At 38.3% G+C, this 27,976-nt stretch overlaps 1 protein-coding gene across 1 annotated transcript in view; it reads right to left on the bottom strand.

Moving 5' to 3' along the window:
• Window positions 1–27,976, bottom strand: part of LOC107188101 (band 4.1-like protein 4) — a 91,990-nt gene that overhangs the window by 29,210 nt on the left and 34,804 nt on the right. The window contains exons 2-3 of the mRNA XM_015576348.1: window positions 17,170–17,274; window positions 15,506–15,645 (exon numbers count right to left, since the gene is read on the bottom strand). Of these exons, the coding sequence (XP_015431834.1) occupies window positions 15,506–15,645; window positions 17,170–17,274 (245 nt within the window). The remainder of the gene's footprint in view (window positions 1–15,505; window positions 15,646–17,169; window positions 17,275–27,976) is intronic.

Genomic DNA, 27,976 nt, shown 5'->3' with positions numbered 1-27,976 from the left:
GAAAAGAGGGAGAGAGATAAGGTGGAGAAAAAGAAACAGAATTCGAAACGCAGGGAAAAGACCCTCGGGGATTCACTCGAGGTTGAGGAGAATTTACCAGTCGGTCGGGAAATTATTCATGCGTTAATAAACTACGGTCGGAGATCGTATGTCGGGGGAAATGAAACGGGAACGATGCTCGTTGCGCGAGGATCGAGCTATGTGTATAAGACAGACATTTTTTCTGTCATTCTCGAGGGGGATAAGACATGAAATATGAGTAAAGTTAATATCCCTATTTTTAATTTCGTCCCGATTTCTGCCCAGTACGTATATTCTTCATTTAATGTAAGAAGATAAATAATAAATTAATTATATAAAAAATTATTTAAACTTGTTCGGTATTTCCGTACAAAATGCTACAGCCTGTTGTTCTATAGATTGCAGCATTTTAATAGAAATAAATTTAGTCGGCGTGTCTGTCGTAAAGAAACGTGCTTTGAGCAGTCGCGATCGTCAGTTACACGTGGACGCTGCGTTTTTACTAAAAAAAACTTACCGAAACTTTAATATTGTTCGCCGAAGTTTGGTTTGGGCACTGCCATTTTCGTTGAGGAGAAATAGGGATATGCTTGTGAACAGAAATGCGAGCATTTTCATTTTCGCAGAGCAGAAATAGGGACAACTTTTTATACTTCATATTAAATTAAATATTATTAAGTGAAAATATTTTGAAAAATACTTCTATTTAAATGTCATTAGAAGGGGAGGTTCAAATTTTATATCTAATAAGTTTTTTTTATCGATTGTTGCATAAATGAGTAATAATAATCCATTTTTGAGATAGCAGAACTCTTACATGATCAAAAATATGGACATTGACCTTATTTGCAGTTTTACGGATTTATACAGAAACGCAACAACGGTTAAGAAAAATTATTTTCTCTCATTAAACAGCATATTAAATGCTTTGTAACCCTTTGCATGACGGCACGAAATTAAAAAACAGTATATATACATTTTTTCTCAATGGATTTAATATACCATTTAGTAAGAGAAAATAAGTTTCCTTAACCGTTGTGTGTTTCTGAATAAATAATGAAAATAGAAATTATTTGCTATATTTTAGCGCATTTTGAAGTCGGTCCACGTTCTGTGAAAAAAATTTGTTATGCTCTATAGACACCCGTTCATAAGTACCTATTAGGAGACTTGTCAAATATGAGATAAATGGAATTGTTGCTGGGTTGAAATAAATATTGTTTTGGGGGATGTTGAAGCTCGATGTTTATGGTTTTAAAGGGATCTAAAGTACAAATAACGAGTAATATCCCATTTGGTTACTTTTACCATCTCTTATCATCTTCGTAAACGTTTAAAATCTCTTCCAAGACATCGCCTGGCTCCGTTTCTTCTCATTTTACACTTTAACGAATAGGTAACACTCGCCGAAGCGACGATAAACGCGGCAACCGAAGGAATCGTACGCACGGACGGGCGCAGAAACGAACAATTTCGACGCATACGGAATTTCAAAGCGCTACCGGGCAAGTCTGGAATTCCCCGGAATTTCGAAGCCTACCGCTCGAGCACGGATCATTCGGATGCGAGCGTGACGTCGAGCGAAAATTGTAGGCATTATGGTTCACGCTCGCGCGAAATTTCACGGCGATGACACGTGATGAATGATCCATCGACCACGACGAGAAAAATCATGTTTCACCGTATACACACCTCGAAATGAATTGAAAGTGAAATCAATTACTTTGATGTTTTTCTAAGGACATTGCGCGAATGATTGTGGTATCATTCTGTTTCTAAAAATTAATAGCCGTAGTTTTACAGAAACAATGTACAGAAAATCTCATAGGAATGAATCTATCACGATAAATATTTTACACAATTTTATATAATTTTATAGATTGTTGATATGAAATCAATGTACGATAAAAAGAAGATACCACGACGAGACTGTGGATCGTTATGCAAGATCAGATTTTTACAGATTAACTTGAATGAACTGAACTGAAATTATGTTAGGAGTTTGTTTCCTTTATTAAACGTTTTGTTGGGTCTAACGTAAAGTACAATTTATTCTAATCTTTATGAAAATTTTTACTGCATTTTGCTTTGCACATTAACATTTACTATGAATCAATAAATTTCACATAGAAAATAAAATTCACTTCAACTTTCCATAAGGGTTTAGATCAATGAACCAGGAATATTGTATATTGCAATAAATCAGTTTTAAAGACAGCTAGGTTATTTCTTCGATTCATTTTCTTTCCCTGCATAGCTATTTTCCTCGTAACTCGATAAAATCTTCACTATTATTATAAGAGAAATATTTGTTCTACCCCAATAGTGATCTACTTAAATGTTACATTTTTTATATTGTTTTGTGGCAAACAGGATTCAAAATTTTTCAATAGACATATTAATAAAATCCGTATGAATCAAACTTTATGTGCCAGTAAAAATAAATACACAATTAGTTATTTTGAATGAAATTTCAAGTTGCATTCATTTTAAAAATTGTTCGTTATTCAGCCCAACTCTGGTACCTGCAATGACGATGACCGAATAATTTAAGAATCTGTTTAGTTTTTTCATTTCAGATAAACAGAACGACCAGAATCATGGCAACCAATCGAACAATTTGTTTTCAAGGTGATCAACTTTCATAGGCTGCAGTGCCACCGTTATTTCATATTATCACCCAAACAAAATTTTTATTTATAGTTCAAGTTAAAATAAATAAACAAGAGAAACGTTCAGCATTCAATCTTTCACTAAATCCTTAAACAAAATTCCAAAATAAATTCAAAAATATTCGCTTGTCACAGCAGAATACCCCCTTAAGGGTTGAAACTTTTTCTTCCTCCGTCAGTACCTGTCTTTCGTTCCCAAGAATTAAACTTAAAATACGAAATGATCCAAACATTCAACGGTACCAACTCATCCCACTCGATTATTTTAAAGCCGGCCGAAAGATCGACCGCGAGAATCCCGAAGAGGATTCGAAAGCAAGAGAGCAGCACACTTTACTTCTCCAAGCTCGGTATCGCATATCCCATATTCCGCGCATTATGATCGTGCCCCGCGCGGCCTGACGTGACGTATCTTTCTCGAATCCTCAAGACAGCATGGCGGTGGAGGCACGTGTGTGCAGGCAAAAGTGGAGAACCATCGGCGACAGCGCGCCTTATCCCCCTGGTCCAACGTCCGCCCCCGCCCATACCCCTGACGCACGGAACCTCACGGGTTTATGTCTCGCGGTCCAGTCGTACTGTCTGGCGTCCCATATCCTGTTATAACCGCTGTGTGGGCCACGGGTTAACAGCCCAGGGATTTCTACCGCGTTAACACCGCCAGTTGACTGCCAGGCGAATTTTGTACACGTTATCATAGCGAAATTTTCCCATCTACGAAAAGTACGAAACGGCAATATACGGAATGTTTCCTAATTTCCTTCCCTTCTATGTAATCATAATACATAAATCGGGTTAAGATTCAGTTCATGAAGATTATGCTTAGAGCATTGTGTTTTTAAATATTTGTATTTACTGTAGTGTTCAATGGATTTAAATTTTACGTTTCCTTTTTGTATATTTCGCATTTTTTAAGAAAAAACGATTTAAAAGTTTGAAATATTTTTATCCGAAGGAATATACCAACGTGAAGAATAAGTATAGAAGAACAGTAAGGGTGAAAAACTTCTCCCGTTATGAAAGAATGTATACAGCGCGAGTCACTTAATTGTGCCACGTAAATTTATTCATAAACTACTTGTTGTATAAAAAAAATGTTTTGAACGAAAGTTGATTGATATCGAGCGGAGTATGCAGTGTGACAATTATTTCTTTCTTTTACATTTCGCTTTTTTAGCGAGATGTAAAGGTGACTTTGAGTTTTTATATTATAATGTGTAATATTTGACCTTGCAATTCGAAAGAATATTGAATGCTGAGTAAAAAACTATTAACAAAGAAATTGTGGGTTCATAGAGTGATTCAAGGCAAGAATAAGGGTACGTTTCATTCGTGCCCAAGCGCCTTTTAAGGGTGTTAAAACCAACCTCAAAGTCAGAGAGGCACATCTACTTTTTCGTGTATAATTCTAAAAGGACAAGAGATAGAGAAAAATGTTCTAAACAAAAGTTTAATGGCATAATAAGCGTTAGAAACTTGTAATATTAAAATTTTGAATCAACCGTTTTAAAATTTTCTTTTTAAGAATGAAAGCATTTTTTATAATTTTGTTAATGCAAGTTTATAACTCTTATTGTTCCATTAAACTTTTGTTTAAAACATTTTTTCTATCTCTTACTTTAAGAGTTAGACGCGAAGAAGTGGAAATACTTATTCGACTTTGAGGTTAGTTTTCATATCCTAAAGTCACTTGGTCCGATCTGGAAAAAGGTGTTTCGTTTTAAACAGTGTGCGACAATTTTTTCGACTGACTGTATATCTCTTTAAATACCAGCAGAACCTCATCAAATTATAAACGAGTTCTAAGAAATAGGTATCGAAATACTAAGATACGATACACGTTTCAATCGTATAAAAGTCAACGCATAAAAAGTTCAAGAAGACTGTCGCAAGAAATCGTCTATCTTTGACCGATGAATAACCATAAAATTCAATTACATTTATGCGTCGCGGAATTTACCCATCGCGAGCCGGCAGAACCGCATTCACCCGACTTTTCGATATCAATCTCTATATTACGTTACCAGTTACGAGATATTGCACGGTCGAATATATCGAATATGCACGGTTAAGTGGAGGCGATACAAGTTTCGCGGTATGCGTGGAATAAGCGACTTCTCTCCGTGTGTATGTATGTGTACGCGTCACGGTGGCGGCTAGACACACACGTATATTTGCAACGTCAATGAAACGTTGTCGAGAGCCCCTGGAACTCGGCGAAGAAGGAAGTTACGAGTCTTCTCGAGAATCGTGGGCGGACATTATGTAGTAACGATAGTCGAATAGCACGAAACGCCATAACGGCCCCATGCGCTACCGTGATGAAGAAAAAAAAGGGTTTGGGGGGAGGGGGGGGGCGTATAACGCGATTTCGCAGTCTTATATGCTCGTAAATCGACGTGAAAATATTACCGATTAAAATAGAGAACGCTGCCTGTTTGCCAGGAAATAATAAAGTTTAGACAAATACGGTACACCGGCTCGTAAAGTGCTGCTTTATTTATTTTATCGGGAGCGCTTAATTCGCGAAATGTTCGTTTTAACGGGAATACGATAAAGTGATTTTTAATATATTAAACGAGAGATTTTAACACGGTGACGTCATATTATGAATGCCAACTATCATCGATGATCTAAAATACCGGTATTATACTGGTACTATCGGTCGTACCTTCGCTCTATATAATCCTATATAAGCCCTACCTTTATAGAAACCGAAAAAACACTGGTATTTATTTTGGTTTTCGGTAATATATCGGTTTCGGTATAGCTTTGATAGCATAATACCGGTATCCAAATCATACCGGTTCAAGTCCCTACCTGCGTTAGGTCGCAACACTACCGTTACTGAAATTTATAATTGTGCTTTTCGTGGAATTTATCTTGGCTTTCAATTTACAATACATACATTTTATTTTATACTATACTGTACAATTTAAGTTCTTATTGGTATAATATTCAAAACGCTGCGTTGGTTGTTCTGGTATTAAATAAGCACATCGGAGAATTTTTTTAGAAAAAATGAACACAGAGATTGAAACCAGTTCAATTCGTGTTTGATGTTTTTTTTTAACCTACCTACGTAATAGAAGAGCACGACTGCAGGAATAGAGACACGAAAAGGGAAAGCTGCGAAAAGAATAACCTACTGAAACACAGACACCACCCAAACAATGCTTCTCTATAATTTTCATTTTCGGTAGATAATTACTGTTCAGGGCTTAATTGCTATGGTCCGAGCGAGAAACTCACCGCCTCGGGGCCAGCCGCACGCTAATCTATAGTCGAGAGTCCGATCTTGCTTGTCAGAAGGGGAACGAGAGGTGTTTCCGTTTCGATCACCGGGGGGTCGATACTCTCGTCTGCGCTGCACCGATACAACGAAACGATTATTAGACGTTACGCCGAACTTCGCATATTTTTGGGGAATTTTGCCTATGGACTTCGAATCGACGAGCTAATTGATAACCGACCGTTTTTTATCCCACTCACTGGATCTTTTTAAATGACATTTGAATAATTATTGAATAAATATAAACAGTTTTCTGTGATTTCAAATAGAAAACAGTTTATTTAACTTGTTTTCATAAGACCGTGAAATAAACAATTGCGTATAATAGAAATAGACCAATGAGAAAGTTAACAAAATTTGAACAACTTTAGGCGATTCACTTGAAGAGAAAAGTTGCACAGTCTGTTCAAGTTCATATCAACAAGAAATCACTCGTTAAGAAACCAAGTACAGTAATGTCTCGATAAGTGAGACGAACTCGGGTCCGCTTCGGAGCATTCGTCGTAAAGCGAGAAAGTTTTCTGCCCCTTATAAATTTATTTTCTGCACAAATCCGAGCTTCTGCTTAGCTTCTGTTTAGTTTATTGTTTTTTATTGGTTCCAGGTGGCACCCCGATACTTCAAAACGTCCGATCGAAACGTCCCGATACTGAATCATGTCCCACCGTTTGCTGTCCCTTCGTCGTCGATCTAATAAAAGAAGGACGACTCGTAAAGTGTACCATAAATTCAACAAACGGTTCGCATTTTAATGGTTCGATGTTGTGAAACTAAATACCAACCCCCTCGCGCGGTTCGTTCACGAATAAAAGAGCAGACAAACGAAATAAAAAAAAAATAATAGAAAGAAAGAGCAACCGATGAACGCATAAAACGGTTCTTGCGAAACGAGACGGCGCGTTGCAATCCGATTTTTCCGGTTCCAACCCCATGATCAGTCCGCCATATTGGTATCCCTTCGGGATGGAATGGGCCCAGGCCGTCTGGAACCGGACATATTTAGCGTCAACTTTCCACGAAAGCCAGCCAATAATAATCCGGGGAATATGCGCATCCCATTACATGGGGCATTATTTATACGCGGTTCGCCTTTCAGTGCTTAGATCCGATATCCCGCCGGTCGGTGCATTGTGCAATGGGCCACGAAGCACTGCAATCGACTCGAGGTCTCGCTCCCCTCTTCCTTCCACGGACAAACCGTCCGTCGATTGCTCATACTCGAGATAAAAGATGAACGCATTTGCATATAGATTGAGTCCGTCCGTTTCCCCGGGGACGTCGTTTTTTCCTTCTTGTTCCGGATGGTGCCCGGGTCGTCTCTACTACTGAATCAGCTGGAACGCAACCAGCAGACGTTTGCTCCTTTCCACACGTTGGAATCGTGAATAATGAACGACAAATTCGACCAAGGTCGTTCCCGTCACGCGGACAGGGGAGCGATGATTTCTTTTGGGTATCTCGTGGATTCTCGCGACAGATTCTTGGCTGGATTCGTATATTAGCGTTCTATTGGCTGGAAACGCGAACTACTTCTTGCAAAGTGACGTAGAGGTGAAAAGTTTTAATGGAACCAAATGAACTTGGTGTCTATAAATTCATTGAGTGTTGATAGTAATATTAGGTTGTTGTATAATAAATGTTTTTTCAAAGAGCTTCATTTTAGACACTTTAGAATCGTTAAAAAAGTGAAGCTTGGAACTCGTTGGCAAGAGTGTGGAAATTCAAGTAGATTTTATTTCGATTGACCCTTTGGTTGCTATTAACGCATGTACTGCACTCCTTCCTTAAAATATCCAATCTAACACATTATCGATTTGCTCTCCTCTAAAGTTTCAATAATACACTCTGGCTCTGGAGTTCAAATATTTCTTTCAAAATACGGCATAATCATTCAAAGTCTCCTATTCAAAAACGACAAATATTATGCAACAACCTGATAATAGTATTAGGTCGTTGGACATGTAATAGTCGGCTATATATTTATTAGTATATTTGACGTTACTTTTATGAATGAAAATTATTAACATTGCTTCTTCTTTTATTGTAGAATTACATTGTGTACTCTGACCATTTCAATGTACTATCTAACATAACAAACAAACTCAATTATGTTAAATAATGATTAACACGTTCGCTACCACCGTATTGTTTCGAAAGCGTTTGTCACAAACCACGCTAAGTTTCCATCATTCTATTCGGAGGAACGTTCTTACTTTTTTGATCAGGAATTAAAAATACATAAAACAGAGTTAATGAATAAAATAAAATATAAGTGGATATTGCAAACCATATCCTGATTTTACCTAATACATTATGCTGACTTAAAAATCAATATGACGCCAACAGGATAAGCCAGATAGTGAACTTGTTAAAGAAGAAAATTAATTTGTTGTGAGTTAAATTCGACCGTTTCGTCTACATGCATCGAAAGATGGAAATTTAAGCAAAATTCATAAATGAAGTTCATAAAGATGCATCTAAGTGTCTGCTAATAAATATTATTTAGTGATAATAACATTCGGTGAAAAAATGGCAGCCAAAAGTGTCTTTGAAGAGTCATCTTCAAATTCAATACAACAATTATGTAATGAATATAACATGAATTCTTTTGTTTCAATGAAAAATATGTATACAGTCTATTTAATCATACTTTGTGTATTAAGATACATATAATGTTCGATATAATATCAGGTGTCGACAATAAAACGGCTACTTCATGTGTAACAAGCTAATAATTATATTAGAGTAGAATATGTGTCGTTTTGTATCAGTGAAAACTTTTATATAAAATGAAGTAGAATGTCCAATTAGACTAAAGTGTTCAGAGAAATAGAGATGTGATGAATGAAGATATATTACACAGAACTAGTAAATTTGATTACAAGAAACAAAGAGAAAATGAAGGTGATTTAAACATAAACTAATACTAAGCCTGGCAAAAAAATAAAATAATTCAAACTGAATTTCAAGCTTTATAAACCTGTTCTTTGACATTATAGAACATGCAAATGACGTTAACGTACTACCTCTAACCACGCGTTCCTCTTAACTCCTCGTATAATCATGAAAATATACGCAATTTTCTATAAATAGAACGACGACAAGCCAGGAATAGCGATGCTTTTAACAAGGAACAACAAAATTGGTTTTTAATACGCTTGTTTAAGAATGCTGGTTTCCCTTGGGGTTGCATTTATTAAAACAGCACCCAAGTACTGTTACACGGTACAGGTAATTTAACGTAGGAAAGAAAAAAATGAAAAATTCAATAATTCTTCGGTGCAGGTTATGATAGTCCCCACTTCCATGGGGACGCGAGTGTTTTACATTCAAATGTGCAATAACAAAATTGTTCTTGGTTCCAGAAATTTCCTGGTTGAAATAATCGAACGAGTCAGCGACCTTTATACAGTCAAAGGAAACGTTTATGCGTCGCCATTGTAGATAAGTACAATGAATTTTATGATGCTGAAAAATGAATGCAGCGATGGTGCTTTTAGGAGAATGAATAAGGATGACTCGATGCGATTGAACTCACATAGTGACGTCTACATAAATATACTCGATTATTTCGAACAATGAGCGCAATTTCATGCATCGTGGATATGGATTTCATGATCGGATTATGAAATGAGCCCTTGAAAGCATTAACGAAGTAAGTCAATTTTTGATGAATTTTAGTTATGAATTTTAGAAAGATAGTCTCAACTTCGTACTATCTTGTGCATAAGTTTTTAAAACAAACCATGCTTCGTGCAAAACAAAAACAACGTTTCAAGTTTCGAGAGTTTCGAGTTTCGAAAGTTTCGAGAGTTTCGAAATCTAACAAAGATTCCGATTCGCGTTTCGAGACTTTGAAAATTAATTTCCAACCCACTCCTAGATAGAATTAAAACAGATTGTATTAATAAAAATACATATTTTATAGTTACCTATGCCTGTGCAATAATAATACATAGACGAAAACAAGATATCAATAAGGATACGGAAACGATTGTGCACGAATCACAATGCAATCTCAACCATGCGTTTCTTTTCTGTATCCATAATAATATGACCCCGAGTACGCCAGAGCATTAGAGCACGAAGAATAAACGATCCTCGAGTGTGCCGATCACGCGGAAGCGGAACTCTGATATTTCCGATGGAACGAGGTAGATACCTCCTCTCTGGCTTCGTACGTAGCCAAGGAGGAAGGCTTCGTGGGTGATCGATATCGACGGTGAAGTAGATAGTCTTAAAAAAAATATGCTGCTTTATCTTGTCGACTAGAAGTTAAAGGAAACTTGTACTCGTCGAGAATAAGAAGAAGAAGAAGAAGAGGAAAAAAAAAACGTGGTTGATCGCCGCAGGGGGGCTGACGAAAGCGAGGCATCGTAGGGGTTGAAGAACTCCCCGGAGCGAATAAGGAATCAATCGAGCCGGTTTATCGGTGGCAGAAACCCCCAATTTTTCTCCGGGGCTTCCATTAAAACGAGCTGCCACGCACCGGTGGCCCGTTTATACTCTGTTCGACCTCGGGGACTCTTTCTCTGATATAAGTTGCTTAGCTGTCCGATAAGAAGTCGCGAAAAACGACCGGTGATCTGTTTCGAGAACCGGGATTCGACGCTCGCGGAATAGAATGTCGTTTGAACCCTTCAGACAGACCGATTGGCAATGGATGCGTTCGATTTTTCGTTTCCCGTTACTTTATACGGTCATTTCCACGCGAAATAGGACACTTTTTGGTGTAACATATCGGATATTGTTGTAACTTCGATATGTTACAGTCTCCAGTGGTATAGAAACGTAACTTGACGGATTTCTGAAAATTGTTTAAATTGTTGATTCTACAGCTGTTTGAAATATAGTGTCGACCTTTTTGCAAATAAATTATAACTGTTGAAGTGAGGAACTTATCAAAATGAGTTTTATGGGTACTTACAGTGATGACACAAGAAAACCTGATAAAAATAATTGCAGTTAAAAAATAGATTATTTAACTATTTATTTTGCAATTGTTTTAAATCGAAGGTAATGCTGATAGTATCGCACGGCACGGCCAGTCGAGCTGGTGTGCTTCGGAGCGTTTCACATTTTTCTTCAAATTTTTCAATGGTGTCGCACTTTTATAAGATTGTAATTCAATAGTTATAATTTATTGAAAAAAAGGTTGATACTATATTTCAAACAGCTGTAAAATCAATAATTTAAAAAATTGTTTAAATCCTTCGAAATACATTTATATAACACTAAAGACTATAACATATCCAATTTACAACATAATCCGCATGACCCTATACTGAGTGCGTACGTTGTCAAATCATTTTTACTATTGAAATAGATCAGTTGATTAATGATCGGATTGAAGAAGCCCAAACCGACTGAGGAAGTTTAATTAGGAACATGAGCTAGTAATAGTGTCCAAGAAAAATGAATTAATAGTCTTTAGTCGAAGAGATTGCGAGAACAAATCTTAACAAAGTCTTGTAATAGTCTCTGCAATTCATAGTGGTAAAGATATGAAGCTAAATATAAAATATTTGAGCGTCATAATGCATTAAAGTAGCAGTTTTCATCGTTTTATCAATCTGAAATTTATTACTCGTTTATTTTCATACAATTAACACCACAAGAACTTATCATTTTCGAGATGCTTGAAAAAGAATTCAAGAGAAGAAATAGAATAAATGACATTAAAAGTTTATCGACATTTCAATAGCTTCTGTCGATCTCGTTGATGCAGAGTAAATCAAATTATTTATTTGTATTTTGAGTTTCGAACTGTTATTGAATATCTAATTTAATGAAATAATAATTGATTTCTACTATAAATAAGGAATTGATTTCTTGGAAGTAACTATAAATATTATATAACGTTGATTATGTCCTTAGGGTATTCTATGCACTGCTTGGTTGCATACTGGCTTCTCAGACAGTTCACAATAGGGTGCATTACGTACCAGGTATAGTAGATTCTATGCACTATTCTACAGGATAGAACTCGAACTGAATACAATGACAATTGCCACTTAATCGGGTTCAATTAGCTAATCAACGTCGGGGGTTCATGCAATTGATTATCACTGGCGCTCTGCATAATCACTGCAGAGCATCACGAAGGTATTTACATCTGATACAGTCTCGTATATTATACTGTACTCCAATATTATGAACGATTAAGAACAACTGTACGTTCGAGTATAAAATAACGTAATACTTGTTTCTTCTGTTTAGAAATCATAGTCATTACGTTTTTCAGTATTTTTCAGCGATTTTGATTTTTTACAACTAGGATTCTCGAAATCGCAAAAAATTTTCTAACGTGTACCCTTTAAATACCATCTCTCACATTTTTCACAAAATTTTTGCACGTCATTAAGCAAGAAAAATAGAGGAAAAATCAACAATCCATTTTTACCTATTACTACCCTCCTGGTTGAGATAAAGGGTTGAACCTTCGCACAAACTGTTTTTTTTCTTAACAAGCTATCGAATGGTATATCACAAGTCCAAATCTGTCAAAGGGCACTTTTTACCCCCTTATCCTGTTATACCCTTTATCTATTTCTCTGTTTTTCGTAACTTCAAATCACGAGATGTTTTGATTGTTTCTTGTACTGAAACTGAAAATAAGAAGACTCATGGCTGACTTTGCGCTTTTGATATATGCACAACGAGATAATTACCTGACTAGTCATTTAAATGGTAAGTAACAGAATCATTAACACCATATCTCTTATATGAGAAAAGGTGAATATATTACCGTCTGAATTCCGATCTGTGAGCACTTAACGAATCCCTATTGCATACCATACCGTGTGCATATATAATGTCATTCACTATTCTGTCACATTTTCATTTATATGAATTTCTACTTCATTAAAAATAATTACTCTAACCCAGTTGAAGTCCTATGAATATTGATGTGATATTCAAAGTGTTGATGTAGTCAACATCATTTATTGATTTTCCCTTATTAAAATATCCAACAATAAGTCTAACAAGAGGAGCAACTGAATTAACACATTGTCTGTCATGTTAGTCACCTGAGACTGAGTCTATTAAATTTCATAAAAGAAAAAACACATTTATATGTCAACCATAAATAAAATATATGTATATTTACGATAGTATATATTACGATCCCATAATAGTAATGATTTAACACTTAACTGACAGATGGAAATAGTATTACTATTCCACAAATCTTATAACTTAGTACAGAACTACAGTAAATCCTTGATTCGTTTCAGCTGCATATAGCCATTAGTTTATGAAATATTTAATGTTCAGTGCCGAGAAGCCTTCGAACACTCATCAAGGATTTACTGTACTCGTTTTGTATTCTCACGCAAGGACACATCGAAATAAACAAGCATCTCTGTTCCTATTGAACGACAATAAAATATACTAAAAATATTCACGAGGTTCCTCAACCCCCTACCTCATCATTTAACGATTAACCAGCAAATGCAGGTCAACACTATAGTTCAACAATAATGGTTTCAACAACCATAAATATTATTCTTTTTCTTTGAGTCAAAGTGAAATACTAGTTTGCTGATATTAATATTTGACTTATAGAGTAAATGTACAATTGCCATAAGTACAAGAATTCCATTTGATTCCGGGGAATTATTGACGATAAAGTAGTCCTGTAGATCGCAGCCATAAAAAAATCATAGGGCAAGGGGTTAATAAGGAAAATAAAACAGGCACATTTTACCCACGACATTCTCTCAACGGAGAAAGTTTCGACAGTCAACCCGTTAAGAATACAAAAAGAAATACCTCGAAGAAGAAACGAAGACCAAGGAGGGTGGATCTATATCGCGGGACACTTCCGGAACAAGAGTGGAACGCCATAGTCGTGGAGGAGTGTTTGAAATTCTCCTAACTTCTCCGTCTCGTCGAGCCTGGAATGGCGCGGAGGTAAAAAGATTTTGAAGCGTGCTTTGGGAATTTTAAGCCTGACTCATTAGGATAACGAGACAGGCATCCAGGCGGCTGTGACACGAGGAGAGACCTATACATACACGTGTGTGCATTACCTCCGCGCCTGTTTCGTATTCACGGGACACAGAGGGGGAGAGGGACCGAGGCTCGCGCGTTACAAACACACGCGTACAGTTACAGGCCGTCACGGTAACCGATCGGACACAGATTACAAAAACTGTATTCCCGTTCGTTAATTTGTAACGATCGGTGGCGGTGAACAATACGGGGAACGATATAATTTTCGTTACCGCCGGCGCAGAAAATCGGATTCCAGTTAACCCCCGCCCTCCTCCATTCGCCACGGCTATTATGCCACGAAGGAGAATGAAAGAGTACTGTTAGATTCTCGCAATAAAACTGATACCGATCGCTGTCCCCGCCCGGTTTGCATTGTTTCGCGTACGATTAATCCTTTACTGCCGTGCCACGAAAGGTGAGAAATCGCTGGGGGAACGAGTTAAGAGGTGTGCATTAGACAATCTCGTGGATCCCCGTGGATCTTCGAACTACTGTTATTAATCTACGACGTATCACTTGTGCAGGAAATATTCTGAGAAATACAGTTTTTTTTGTAGTAAATAATAGTAGGTACAGTCTTTTTCACAAGAGTGTTGGAACGATATTTGGAACAATAATGGATATTTTTCGAAAATTCAAAAACAGGCTTATAGTACCTACATCGAAAACACTACGATGCGTCATCAAAAATCCGTCGGTTCGGCTTTGTTTGTCATTGTAAACACTCGAATTTCAAAATGAGTGCAGTGTACGCTAAATGGTTCGGAGCAGTGTTTCTTTGTACACATCCTAAAGGACCAGAATTGATTTTATGATTAGATGAAATATTCAAATGATTTCGTAAGGACGTGAGTGAAACGGTACAGGGCTGCAAAGAATGTTGATTATTTTGAAATGAGAGGGAAAATGTGTATGACAAGTGACAGACAGGATAAAACCATCTCATTAATCTCTCCCATCAGAATAAAACTTTGTTACGCCATAAAATTATGCAATTTTAGTAGGAAACATTTTCATGAAATGTTAAATATAGCAGAAGTCTTTCAGGTGACAAAATTAGATGAAACACCTTGTATGTATTATTACAGTAGGTACTGTACCAATCAATAAACCACAATTTATCAACGAAATCTGTATTCGTTTCTATGAAATCAAGGATTTTCGCTGTTTCATTTATATCCGTAATGATTTCTCAACGCCCTACAACATTGATGCTCGGCAAAAGGCAAAGAAAATATTTTAAATTTCAGATACATCGATCATAATGTAAAAAAAAAAACAAATAGTGAATTATTCATTTGTACACCGAATATTTCGCAAACCAGTGAACATTCTTCATCTTATTCCCGCTGAATGATATTTACTTTACATCCCCACGAATTTTCGTCAGCGAAAATGCTCTTCCTCGATCACAAGTTACGAGCTACGAAGATTCACCGTGGAACCTACATATTCGATTATGTCTAATCGCGACACATCGGGACCAGTTAGTAACAGACGATAAATTCAATCCACTGACCTTGTGATCTCTTCGATGAGCTTGCAGGGGTCCGCAGCGTAGAATTTCACGCCGAAGTAGAGGGTGTGAACGTCCGAGCTTGGATCCCCTTTTTGGACTTTCAGCTGTTTCCCGATCTTCTTGCTTGGGTCGAGCCATTGCTGAAACACCGTCCGAATATGAACAGTCGAGAATCACTTCTAAATTATAATTAATAACCAACGCGCCGAACGGGGCCGAGCTACGTTGAAACTGTTGATCAAGGGAACCGGAAATTGCAACCAGCTCGACATTTCCCGTGGATAATAATCCTATCCTCATACATATAGCGCCCCGAGGGCGATGCGATCGGTCGCCTTCGGGGCATCCCCCGTATGAATTTTTAATCGTGGAAATCTAATTAACGGTAAACTGCTCGAACTTATTACTGCATTGATCACGCCTCCGAACTGTGTGAAACACGGCTGGTATCGTGGGATACCAAGCACCCCGAATCTCATTCAGCCAAACTTTAGAAACGAAGAACTTCATTGAAGCTTGTGAATTTTCAACTCTCTTTACCGAATGAATAAATTTATTCTTTTACTAGTTTGTGAACAGTGAGAAACTTTGTATGTAAACGATTTTTTGGACTATTTATATAACAATTTTTCTTCGAAAATTAGTGTACGTTACTTGGAAATGTGATAATTGGACTGTCGATTTTATGCACTTATCGCATACACGATTGTCTACAACTCGGTGCAATTACATTTTTAATCAAGTTCAGCGAGGTTTTAGTTTTTTGTTGAAACTAATAGAAACCTTAATAAAGCAAACAATTTTCTAGTTGACTCTAAGTTTTATACATTGATTCACAAGTGTCTATATTTACATAAACATCCGCAGTCTAGTGATAATATTCTGATTGAATTACACACGAAAGATTATAAACTGCTTTTTTTACGTAGAAGTAACATGTTAGGGTGTGTCAGAGAAAATCCTGATCGTTTCTATACTTGATTTTACTAAATAGATAAATAAAGAAAAATATTATTGTAATTATGAAAATACATTTCCTTGACAATAACGACCTTTTGCCATTTTTTGAAAATAAAGATGTTATATGATTAACTAATAAATAAGTAATAATTACATATTTGTATTCGAACATGTAAACATAGATTTTGACCTTCAAACTTTATTCCAAGTTCGAGTTGGTTTAATTCATTTCACGTGCAACGTTCTTCTATGCATACATTACACAAAGGCGAAAAATTAAATTTTGGTTAAAATCTACTCCCAACAATCATATATCGAGCCGATTATCGTAAAGATTATTATATTATTTCCTCTGCAATAAAGACTATTTGAACGAGTCTTCTTGTACTGTTGTAAAATAATTTGTTCTTCATAGTGCCCGTTCTGAGATTCGCACGGATTCGCTATAATTTTTGTACGGACTTGACATATACTACTTTTAGACTATTCCTCAGCTAGGTACGCTACTTCTCCCACTGTGCGATCATTCGAATGATTCCTATCCTCTGATTCCTACCTTCTTCTTCTGATTCAATCATCATTAATCCCTCTTCCTTACTCTCCCACTATCAGAAAATTCGATACGATGGGAATATGGCAGCAATACTGCATAACAAAATTTATATAGTATAACTGGGTCCATTTACTAGAAACAATATACTTACCGTCTGATTCCCGTGATCCAGGTAACGCAGGCCGAAGTACGCAGTCTCCAATAAATTCAGATGCCTGAACACTCTGTCCAGCAGCTCTTGGCCAAGGTTCGAACTCTGCAAAACGAGAATGAAACGTTTGAGTTATCGCACTGAATAACAACGACACACGCGAAATTACTTCCTGAACCGACCCATATAGGTATCATCGGGTAGAGAGAAAGAGAGAGACTGCTCCACGATCGGCGGTCGATCGACCGTGGCGATTTAAATCGCGTCTCTGCGCACGCGTCATCGAACACGTCGCCTGAACCCGCGCGCGTACGATCGTTATTTATTCGTTCAGCCACTATCCGTCGATATGATTCAGGGGTGCGTAGACACGTCCCAGGTAACGGTACGCTTGGCCGCAACAGATTTCCATCCTGGCGACTCGAGAACTCGTAATATGTCATTACCCCCGCCTCCCCCCCACCCCAGGGGAGATTTCGTTTTTCCACGGACAATTATCCTGTGTGCCGTACTTTGAACCGGATTGAACGTCCAGAGAGCAGTTCGAGATTATCCGTGCGGCTGGCGTGTAATAGGATCGTACCGATCCTCTTCTCAGTATTACGATAATGCGTATTTCATTTCCTAGAAGGCACGGAAAGTAAAGTAGTTTGGAATATAACCTTGTTTCCGGTTGGATTTATTTTTATTTTGGAGCAGGGGGGGGGGATGGTATGAACGAGATGGATGGAACGTTCACGAGAAAACAGATGTGATATATATGGGAAAGGTGTCTAAAACGATCCCTTTAAGGCGTAATTTATATAAAAAATAGAAATGCACATTATTTAAATAAAAGTAAAGTAGTTTTTGTAAGTTGGTCTATTTATCTTATCATGGGCTTAAATAAAATTTAGCTACGTGATCAATTATGTATTTTATTCACATTTCTTTCAAGGCATACTTAAGGATCATTTTGTAAGGTATGTGTATAAAACGATCCCCGGGGATCATTTTATACCTACTGATAGTAAATACGACGAACATTAAAAAGCATTTCAGTTATTACATTTTATTTAAATAAAAACAACGTTGTCGCGTTGTTTTTCTTTCATACTGACGGGGCATTGTTGTAACTAAAACAAAAAACAACAATATAGCATATGGGTAAACTGATTCCTGGGATCATTTTATCCTACTAGAGAGGGATCATATGACCCCAAACACTCAACTCATATTCAGTGATTAAATATAACATCAACTTATTACATGCGGTAACGAAACATTAATTAACTTATTATTGAATTGTGGTTAAATCCGCGCAAGAAGCAGCTGTCACATCGGTTGTGATTATACATATAAAAATGGTGTTTTTCGTTAATATTTCGTTAACAAAGCCTCGGATAACATTTTCGCTGAGGAAAAAATTGTTTTAAATCATCCCAGGGAAAAAAGTAAAGTTCTGAAAAATGAACCGTTGATTTCGCGTGAAAAATTGACCCTGTAAAGTGCACGAAACTAAGATTCCCCGCAATATACCTACATACTGATTGCAAATAACAAAAAATATTAAAATAATTCTACTGTAATAAATCACTCGACAATCATTCAACTACATATCCACAAATTCTCTAAAAAGCATAAAAACGTAATTACACGTCGAACCGATTCAAACCGACGACTCCCTTGAAATTACATACATCGTGCGGCCATTCGATAAAAACTTCCCAGCATTCACTTCAACGTGATATCACGTGGCATCAAATCACTTTGATCATTTATACACCCCGACGACCGTCTCGAATGCGTGCAACGTACCAAAACGATCAATACATATTGCGCGCAACATGTCAAAGTGAGATCCACGGATTGGGGAGGGGGTGGGGGGGGGGCGTCGTTAGAGACATCAGCGGCAACAGCTTCAATTATTATCCTCAAATTCCAGCGTTGTGTATACACAAAACGAAGGGTCGGTATGTAATGAGCGTACGAAGGGAGGCAAAGAGGGAGGAAGGGGAGCAAAGGAACACGACGAAAGACAGTGGGAGAATGAACAGAAGGCGAAACGTTGGAATAGAGAGGAAATACGGGCGGGTTTGTGGATGTGTGTAGGGCTGAAACGGTAGGGTGTGGGTTGAAGGATGAGAGGTAGTAACGCGGCTACGCTAATTACGAGCAAACTCGAGGATATTCTTCCTTCTTCATGTCGCTCGTGTGTGTGTCTGTGGCTCTGTGTGTACGTGTGTACGGGGAACGTACGCAGGGAGGTATCTCGAAAGAACAAACGATCGAGCACGAAAACACGCATTGCGTCGTGGCTCTCCCCGTTAGGTTCTTCCCTCCCCCTGAAGGGAAACAAACGAGCGTCACGGCTCGCTTGGGAGCACTGGGAACCGGAAACCGCCGATTTCAATCTCTCAGTTCGAACGGCTGTATATGTCCCGCGGTCAGATCCATTCTAACGAGCGGAAACTATCGGAACGCGTCGTGGATATAAGTTTTCCTTGGGCTGGTTTACCCCCCGATGCACGCACGTTTGTCGAAAGGTTCTTGTCATGAGGATTTGTCACCTAATTGGATTTGTAACTCTGGATGCTTTCTATGAAAGTTATGGTGATTACTGTAATTCTTCGGTGAATTTTTTAAGTGGTTACAGAGAGCTCTAGCATACTTATTCTTAGAAGACAGTATACAATGCACCGAACAAAATGAAATATTGGTAAATATTTACAATAAGGGAGCTACCTCCGATTTCGATGGTTTTTAATATGTCGTCAAGGTCATAACCATGAGTAGTGTTGCGAAGGTTTTAGTTGAGGGTCGCAGTTTGTAGAAAAAAGTAATTATCCAAGAATAGTTTTGCATCGTACTGTAGTAGTATTTATAAGTACAATGACCGATGACCTTGACCTTGACATGTCTTGCTAACTATTATTAAACAGAAGAACTATTATTAAGCAGTTCAATCACAGTAGAACTATAGTATTAGTTAGAACCATATCATGATAAAATATTACACAATATGATTATATTGTGTAAAATTATTATCTGGAAATGGAGCTTTCTTAACATACTTTCAATGTACAATCTTTTGAAAATGTTCTCCTAAAATATTAGATCGAAATTCGTGTAAATAACCAAAAAAAATGATTCAACTTTGTATTTCAGATCAATGAAGCGTGAGCAAATGGAAAAACTATCTTTTTCGACGCAAAATACCCTAAAATTACTTCTATATCTTGCTGAAAAACACGCTTTTCTGGACGTTACTAAATTATTTCCTCTTAGAGCTTTAAAAGCTTAAGTTTCATAGAATATAAATATACAAGTTAAAGCTCGAAGCTCATTTTAACAACGCCAGCTACGAATCAGTAAAGTGTTAATTCTATTATATCTTCATCTATCGATCAGTTCTAACAGTATATGTAAAAGTTCACACGAGGAACGAAACAATGATTTCCGACGCGATATATCCCTTTTGTCTTTTCTCACAGAGCTCGGCAAAGGCCGGCCGATATTCGGAGTAAGAGATATCCCCCTGACCGTCTTTTTTCATTCTGGACTCTTCGGTGGTATCTGGATCGCGGGATCGTGAAATTTATGGTGGACGCCCGTGAACCCATCCGCGGGCCAATGTCTATTCTACCCAGCTGCACCTGCACTTTTACCACACGAACGAGGTGGTTCACAGCTTCCACAGAACGGCAAGCCCAGTTCTTCTTCAGTGATCCCAGGGACAGAGAGGTATAATGACATTGGAATCGGAGCAACGAGTGAATGCACACACCACTCTGGGGCGATCCGTGTGTACAAGGACGAAAACGTATTTTCTCGGGAAAAATTTGCGATCGACGCTGACTCTCGCGTCTCTCTCTCTCTCTCTTTCTTTCCCTCCTTCCTCAGTTGTCGATGTGAAACGAATTTATTTCACGGCTGTACACGGGCCACGGGAACGAGGCGACAATTAAATTTTATCGGGGACGAGTTCATAACTGTTACACTTGCCTCGTCGAGGAATAAGGTATATCTCTGCCGTGTGTATCGTAGGCGACGATGAAATTTATTTCATCGGACACCGGATAGCTCTACGACACACGCCGGGCAATGCAACGATCAATTTTCCGGTCGCGTTTCGTTCCGTTTAATAACTCCGGGACCCGGCTTAATTCGAAACTCGCTCCTCTCGAGACGGGGGGAAACGATGTAAATAAAGAGGAACGTGTCTCGTTTTTAATCCGATTATTGATAATTTAGTATTCTGAAAAAATCAGATTCAGTTTCGCAATGAACTGCACGAATGTGTGTGTGTGTGTTTTTTTTTATCAATTTCTTAACGGCGATGGGTGCAGAGATGTTCGTCGGTACAAGGAATTCCAGAATACTGGAATTTACCACGTATCGTCGTCTGTTTCGCGTGTTACCCGTGAGAAAGATGGAACATAGAACAAGGGGAATAAAACGAAATGATTCGAATGCTTTTAGCCGGGAGTGTATTCGGTTATTTGGAAAATTAAGAGATCACAGTTTTTGAAAAGATTTCAGTGTGACGGACGAATGAAATGGGTATGTGGGTAAAAGGATGTTCTTCGTGTTCGTACTGGATTATTATACAGGGTGAGTCAATAAGACCCTGTATGTGCGTACGTAGTACATTTTCTGGACAACCGTACATACATTCCCGTTCATAAACATGAGGATACCAGCTTTTTCGAGAAACAGAAATAGATTATATTTACAAATTATATATACAGTAGGAGAAAAAAAGTTACCACTTCCCCAATTTGCTTTATTTTCATCATTTTCTTTAACGTCAACTCGAAACATTTGCATGTGTTTAATATATACATGGCATAACTATAAAACCACCTTAAAATACACGTATTCAGTTCTTATGTATTGTGGTGAAAGTAATAATGAACCATATATGCCATGCCTGAAATCATGTTAAACAATACCTAATGTTTCTCCAGAAAAGAAAAGATTATATTCCCTACAATAAAAATGGATCGTTTTTATTTTAACCACAATACATAAGGATTGAAAATTTTAAGGTGGCATAACGGTTTTGCCGCGCAATGCATAATCTGATAGAGACTGAAAAGCTATATAAAATCCAGTATATTAAGGCTTTAAGTTAACGTTAAAAATAAAAAAAACACTCAGAAAAGTAGTAATCTTTTCATCCGCTAATGTATGTTAGGTTCAATAATCGACCTTCTGGTAGTTCGCGAGATAATCGACAATACTAGCCAAAGTCTGCAATTTCCGTTTAGCAAAAACGACAACGAGTACAATTATTATGTCATTACGTATTTCAGCAAAATATCAAACGTTTAATACTTCAAAATATACCGTTAAATAAATCAAAATATACATTCCCTTCTACTAGCTCCTCGTGCCAACCACCGAGTAATTTCGTTCACAATACAGCCCCGTTCATGAATACCACGAACAATTTTATTAAACCGTTCTCTTATCTTCCGCCTCTGTGGTTGGATCTCCTGCAACGTGTACACGCAAACACGATCCCAATGAAATATAGCGTTCGCGGACCAGGCGAAGTATACGCTATCGCGATTTTATCAACTCGTCCGAAACATAAAAAGAAACTTCCCAAAAAAAGAGAAGAGCAAAAGACAGTTGGACGAGGCAGAAAAGAAACGCTCGAGATGTCGATGGTCACCAAGGTTTACCCAGGGCATCACGACCGGTTGCTCGTCCCCGTGTCCTTTTAAATCACTGGGTAATCTATGTAGGCACACACCAGTATCGAAGCTTTTCGAAAACAACGACCGTACACTCGCAGAACGAAGGGAACCAACCGAGGGCAACGGTGAGAGGGATTCCGCTCGGTAGCCGCGACCAGTTTGTCCCGTGGCTACGTGATCCGTGAAACGCATGTGTCTGTATAGCTCCTGGACATATTTCGGATTTCGTGAATCAACCGAAGTCTCCAGCTGAATCGCAAACAGGGGAAAACAAGGGGGCTGCACTTCTTAACGAGATTTATTATCCCAGCACTCCCAGTGGAACACATGGAGAAAAAGTCACGCGAAATCGAAATCACGATATTAAGCAAATAACCCCGGAATTTTTTTGGGCGAGATATAAAAACAAAGTGAGAATGTTTAATTGTCGAAAGGTTGACTACCGTACTACGCGATCGAAAAGAAGCCAACAGGGATTTTTTCCTCATGAGACACTTGAGTAGGGTGTCCTAAAGTCTTAAGAACTCTGAGCAATTTTACCAGAGAAAACTTGACATTTTAGACACCTAACTCAGACCTACATAAACTAGATGAATAAATGTTAGGTTAATTTGAAATAAAAATTTCAGAAAAAAGACTCATACACGACAAGAACCAGGATCTACTTTTTCTCCTATGAGATCCTCTAGTAGGGGGTTCTAAGTTCTTATGAGGTCTGGGTCTTTTTACCAGAGAAAATTTGAGATTTTAGATGGCGTTACCTACGCAAACTAAAAGAATAAATATGATGTTGGTACGGAATAATGTTTTCAGAAAACAAACCCCTGCACGGCAGGAATCTAACCGGGATCATCTTTTTTCCCCTATGAAATCGTTCAGTAGGGAGTCTTAAGTTCCTAAGAACTCTGGATCATTTTACTACAGAAAACTTGAAGTTCTAGATAGTGTTACCTGTTATATAAACCAAAAAAATAAAATATACGAGATTAATATGGATTGAAATCTTCAGGAAAAATCCTATGCATAACAAGAATCTAACCGGGCTCTTTATTTTCCCCTATGAGATCCTAAAGCAGGCTAGTCCTACTCCCAAAGGTCTGGATCTTTTTACCAGGCGAAACTTGAGATTTTAGCTGGCGTTATCCATGTACACTAGAAGCATAAATATGATATTAATATTGAATGAAACTTTTAGAAAAAACCCCTGCACGCCAAGAATATAACCAGGATCTACTTTTTTTCCTATGAGATCCTTCGGTAGTAGTTCAGATCCGAAAAGCTCTGAGACATTTCACCAGGGAAAACTTTAGATTTTAGATAGTGTAACTACAAAACACCGAAGAATTTCGGTTAGATTCTTATCGCGCGTGGGATTTCTTCTGAAAATTTCAATCTCAAATTTCAAAATGTCCCAGAAAATCCCACGCACGACAGAAATCTAGCCAGGATCGAGAATTCGCGGTGTACATTGACGACATTCTTCCGAAAAACATCGTTCAAAGGCATCATCAAAGTACCCGAGCCCCGTTTCCGTCCAGCGAGCAAAGCAAAGCATCTCCTAATCGGTGAATCAGAAGATCGAAAGGGGTATCGCTCTTCAACGTCCGCAAGAAGAATCGACTGTGGATCCAGCCGCGGTTCGATCTTCCTATCTTTCTTCTCGTTCCCTGCCCCCCTCTAGGTGTTTCTCGGTTCCTCCAGCCTGGCGGTGGAGTTCGTTCGTGGCCACTTCCAGGATGCATTGTTTTCACCTTTTTTCTCTTTCTCTCTCTCTCTCTTTCCCAATCCCTTCGGTTCCCTCAGCTTTCGTACGCCAGCGCCTCGGTTTCGTGTGTATACATATATACGAGCACCACCGCGGTCTGTCTCTCTTGTATCGTCGGGGATATACGTATATATACGTATAACAGAGCGAAGGTCTATGCCCTGATGCTCCTCTGGCCCGATGTTCGGTGTCGGGGGGTACAGGAACACATACAGGAGAGAGAGCCACGGACGAGTAGGAGGGCCCCCGCTGGAAAGGGGGGAAGGGGAGAGTAGAACGCGAGGACTCGATAGAATCTGGTGGGGGTTATTCCACTGGATCTTTTTTTTTTCACCTTTTGCTTACATAATGTATTCTCAAACGTACATACGGCTCCGGGTACTTCTCCAGCTACCATCCAGAGAGAGAGAAAGAGAAACCGTTTCACGTATGTATGTATATACAACCCTACGTGTAGGTTGTTGGTTCGTATTGGTATACGCGTAAATCCACGTACGCGCGGACCCAACTGTGTGTCGGTGTGTATCGTGTAGTGGTACACGTCTGTACTCCGACTAAAGGTGGGAGGAAGAGAGGGACAGGACACTCTTATCGTTGTCCAGCTATACCGTACGTGTGGTCGTTGCACCGTGGACTTGCGTCGTCGTCGTCGTCGTCGTCGTCGTTGTACGCCCGCAAACGTGACGGAGGCGTGTCACATCGGAATACAAAAGGTATAATACCCACATACCGATGCCGCTAACTCAGACCTACCGGGGAATACCAATTTTCGAGGTACGAGCGTTGCCGGGGTATATACGGGCGGCGCCCGCGGGCTCTGCGCACCACCGGCCACGGAGGATAGACGGAATTCGAGCGGGATCTACTGTATGTGGAGCTACAGGTGAATATCACCACCCCCTGAGTCGATTGAATTAACCCTCTCTTGGTCGACACGTCGGTGTATGTGTAAGCGCACTTGTCTCTGTGGTGGATGTTGCCTACTTGGGAACTCGTTTCTTGCACTGATATTCTGATAGATAGCGCTGAATTTTCTTGGATATATGATAAATTACGTTCGTACACCCTTCACTCGATGAAAGATCGAGAAAATATTTTCAGTTTAAAACGTATCGCCTTGGAATTGAAAAAATACTGCGTTACGTATTTGAATATTGTTTTTTTTTTAATTGTAGGGCGATGCGTTTTAAATTGCAAATATTTTCCTGATTTTTCACTGAATGAAGGGTGTAGGGTGTTGCAAAATCATTGTGAACGTAAATGAAATAGTATAGGTCCTTGGGTTCCGTAGAAAGGAGTAATGATTTTGGCAGGAAATAGTGGATATCATATAATGTAGTATTTTATGGGATTTTGTACTGGAGCAATTGTAATAATTTCACTGCTGAAGCTTATGAAAATATCGATTAGTTTATCTATTAATTTATAGATACTGGAATCAAAGAAAAAGCTGTTTATTATACTGAACGTTCTATTAAGTTCCAAATGGAATACCAATTGCATGAAATTTTATTATACTGTTTACTGCGCTGAATTTTGCACAATCGGGTTTGTTATAAATGCATGAAATCCGTAGTCCAATAATAATGAATCTGGTGGTTCTGATTGAATTAAGAGCTTTGTTTTCTAATAACTTGGTTCCCCATCTTCTGGAGGGATGTAACAGCAAAACTTGTGCAAATGGTTGGTAAACCAAATTTCGTTTTTCTATGTACTTAGGTAGTGAATATACTTGACGTTAAGAATTAGATATTAATTAAGTAATTAGGAAAGATGAAATAGGTATTTGATATAACTGCTATTATTGTGTTGCCTCCCTACTGATTCATAAGTAAAGGACACAATCTGAAAAAGTATTTCCTTCGTGACTAGTCGTAAATTAGAAAAATTGTCGAGATTTATAAACCGTAACTTATTAATGGCATCTAGTTAGCTGTTTTTATAAAAGATGGTTTTCTACGTTAAAACTGTGGCATAATGTGTTAAAAATAGTCTAAGCCAGAAAGTTAATACCGATATACTGAAATGTCATAATCTAGTATTTTACGAAATAAAATGATTAACAAGTTTATTATAAAAAGACAACTGGTTTACTTACATTATCTATAGAATATGCAAAAGGCAAACTATATGAAACACACTGATTGCTAAACCTTCCATATTGATCTATCATAAAGGGGATGTCTTTTTAACCCTTCTTGCATAGCAGTTTATTAAAGAAAGTAAAGCAATTTTAACCACATTTTCATACAAATAATGTCAAACAATAGTCCTTCAAAAATACCAACCTGTTCCCTTCAGTACCCTTCGAAGATGCACTTTAGCACCGAGAAAAACAAAATATTCTATTTATATTTTTTCAAATTCATAAACTTACGAGTCACTCAATATTACAACAATAAAATCATATATTTATACAACATTAATAATTGTAACCATATTTCCCTAATCGTCCCAGAATAATTATTCCAAACCTTTAAATCACACTAAACACTTTTCGTAAACACGACTCCAAACCGAGACAGATCAACGGGAAAGACCCCTATAAAACAATATCAATTCGAAATTATCAACACGGTATATCACCACGCTCGAACAAGTCGGCAATCATCATCGCGAATCGAGAGAAGAAGGTGAAAAAAAAAAGAAGGAAAACGGAACTCAGCCACAGAAGCGTTCAAAATTAATTAATCACGCCAATCAATCACAGGATCGCACCCCGTAATCTTTCATCCTCGTCGGCGAGTGTTACGAGCCCATAATCGGCAGAAGACGAAATAAACACGGATCGGCTCGTTACCGAGGGCAAAAATAAATTATACCCGAGGGCCCCCAGCGGGAAAGGCAATCGTTAAGTAATTAAATAAATTAGTTAATTAAAGGGGCGAGCAGGGAAACACGAGGTGGCGCGGGCCCCCGCGCGCGGTGTTTACTAATGCTTGTTGGTTCCCCACCTCGCCTCGCCTCGTCACGGCACGGTTCGCGAGGACGTATACACCTTAGGAGCGAGAAGAGTTGTTTGTCACTTTTTCCAAGCGTCGCCAGCAATAAGCCCTTCGCCACACACACACACACACATACACACACACGGACTTGGTTACGATCGACGCGGCGGTTGTAACTTATTGCTGGAAAGGGCAGCAACGCTTCAGTAGTTCTCGGTACGCCGTGGTATCGCGTGTTTTCTTGGGCCCTCGTCTCGCTGACTGGGTTCTTGCCGGTGTTGGGCTGTCATTACCATTTTTTTCATGGAGAAATCTATGGACACATTAAACAACCGATAATCCGTGAACCGCGCTAATTTGTGATGCGCGTGCCCTTAATTACGGAAAGATTTATACCGGGCGCGAATTAT

This window comes from Dufourea novaeangliae, unplaced genomic scaffold (assembly GCF_001272555.1).
Source record: "Dufourea novaeangliae isolate 0120121106 unplaced genomic scaffold, ASM127255v1 scaffold115, whole genome shotgun sequence".
NCBI lineage: Eukaryota > Metazoa > Arthropoda > Insecta > Hymenoptera > Halictidae > Dufourea > Dufourea novaeangliae.
This window is presented reverse-complemented; position numbering and strand designations above follow the sequence as displayed.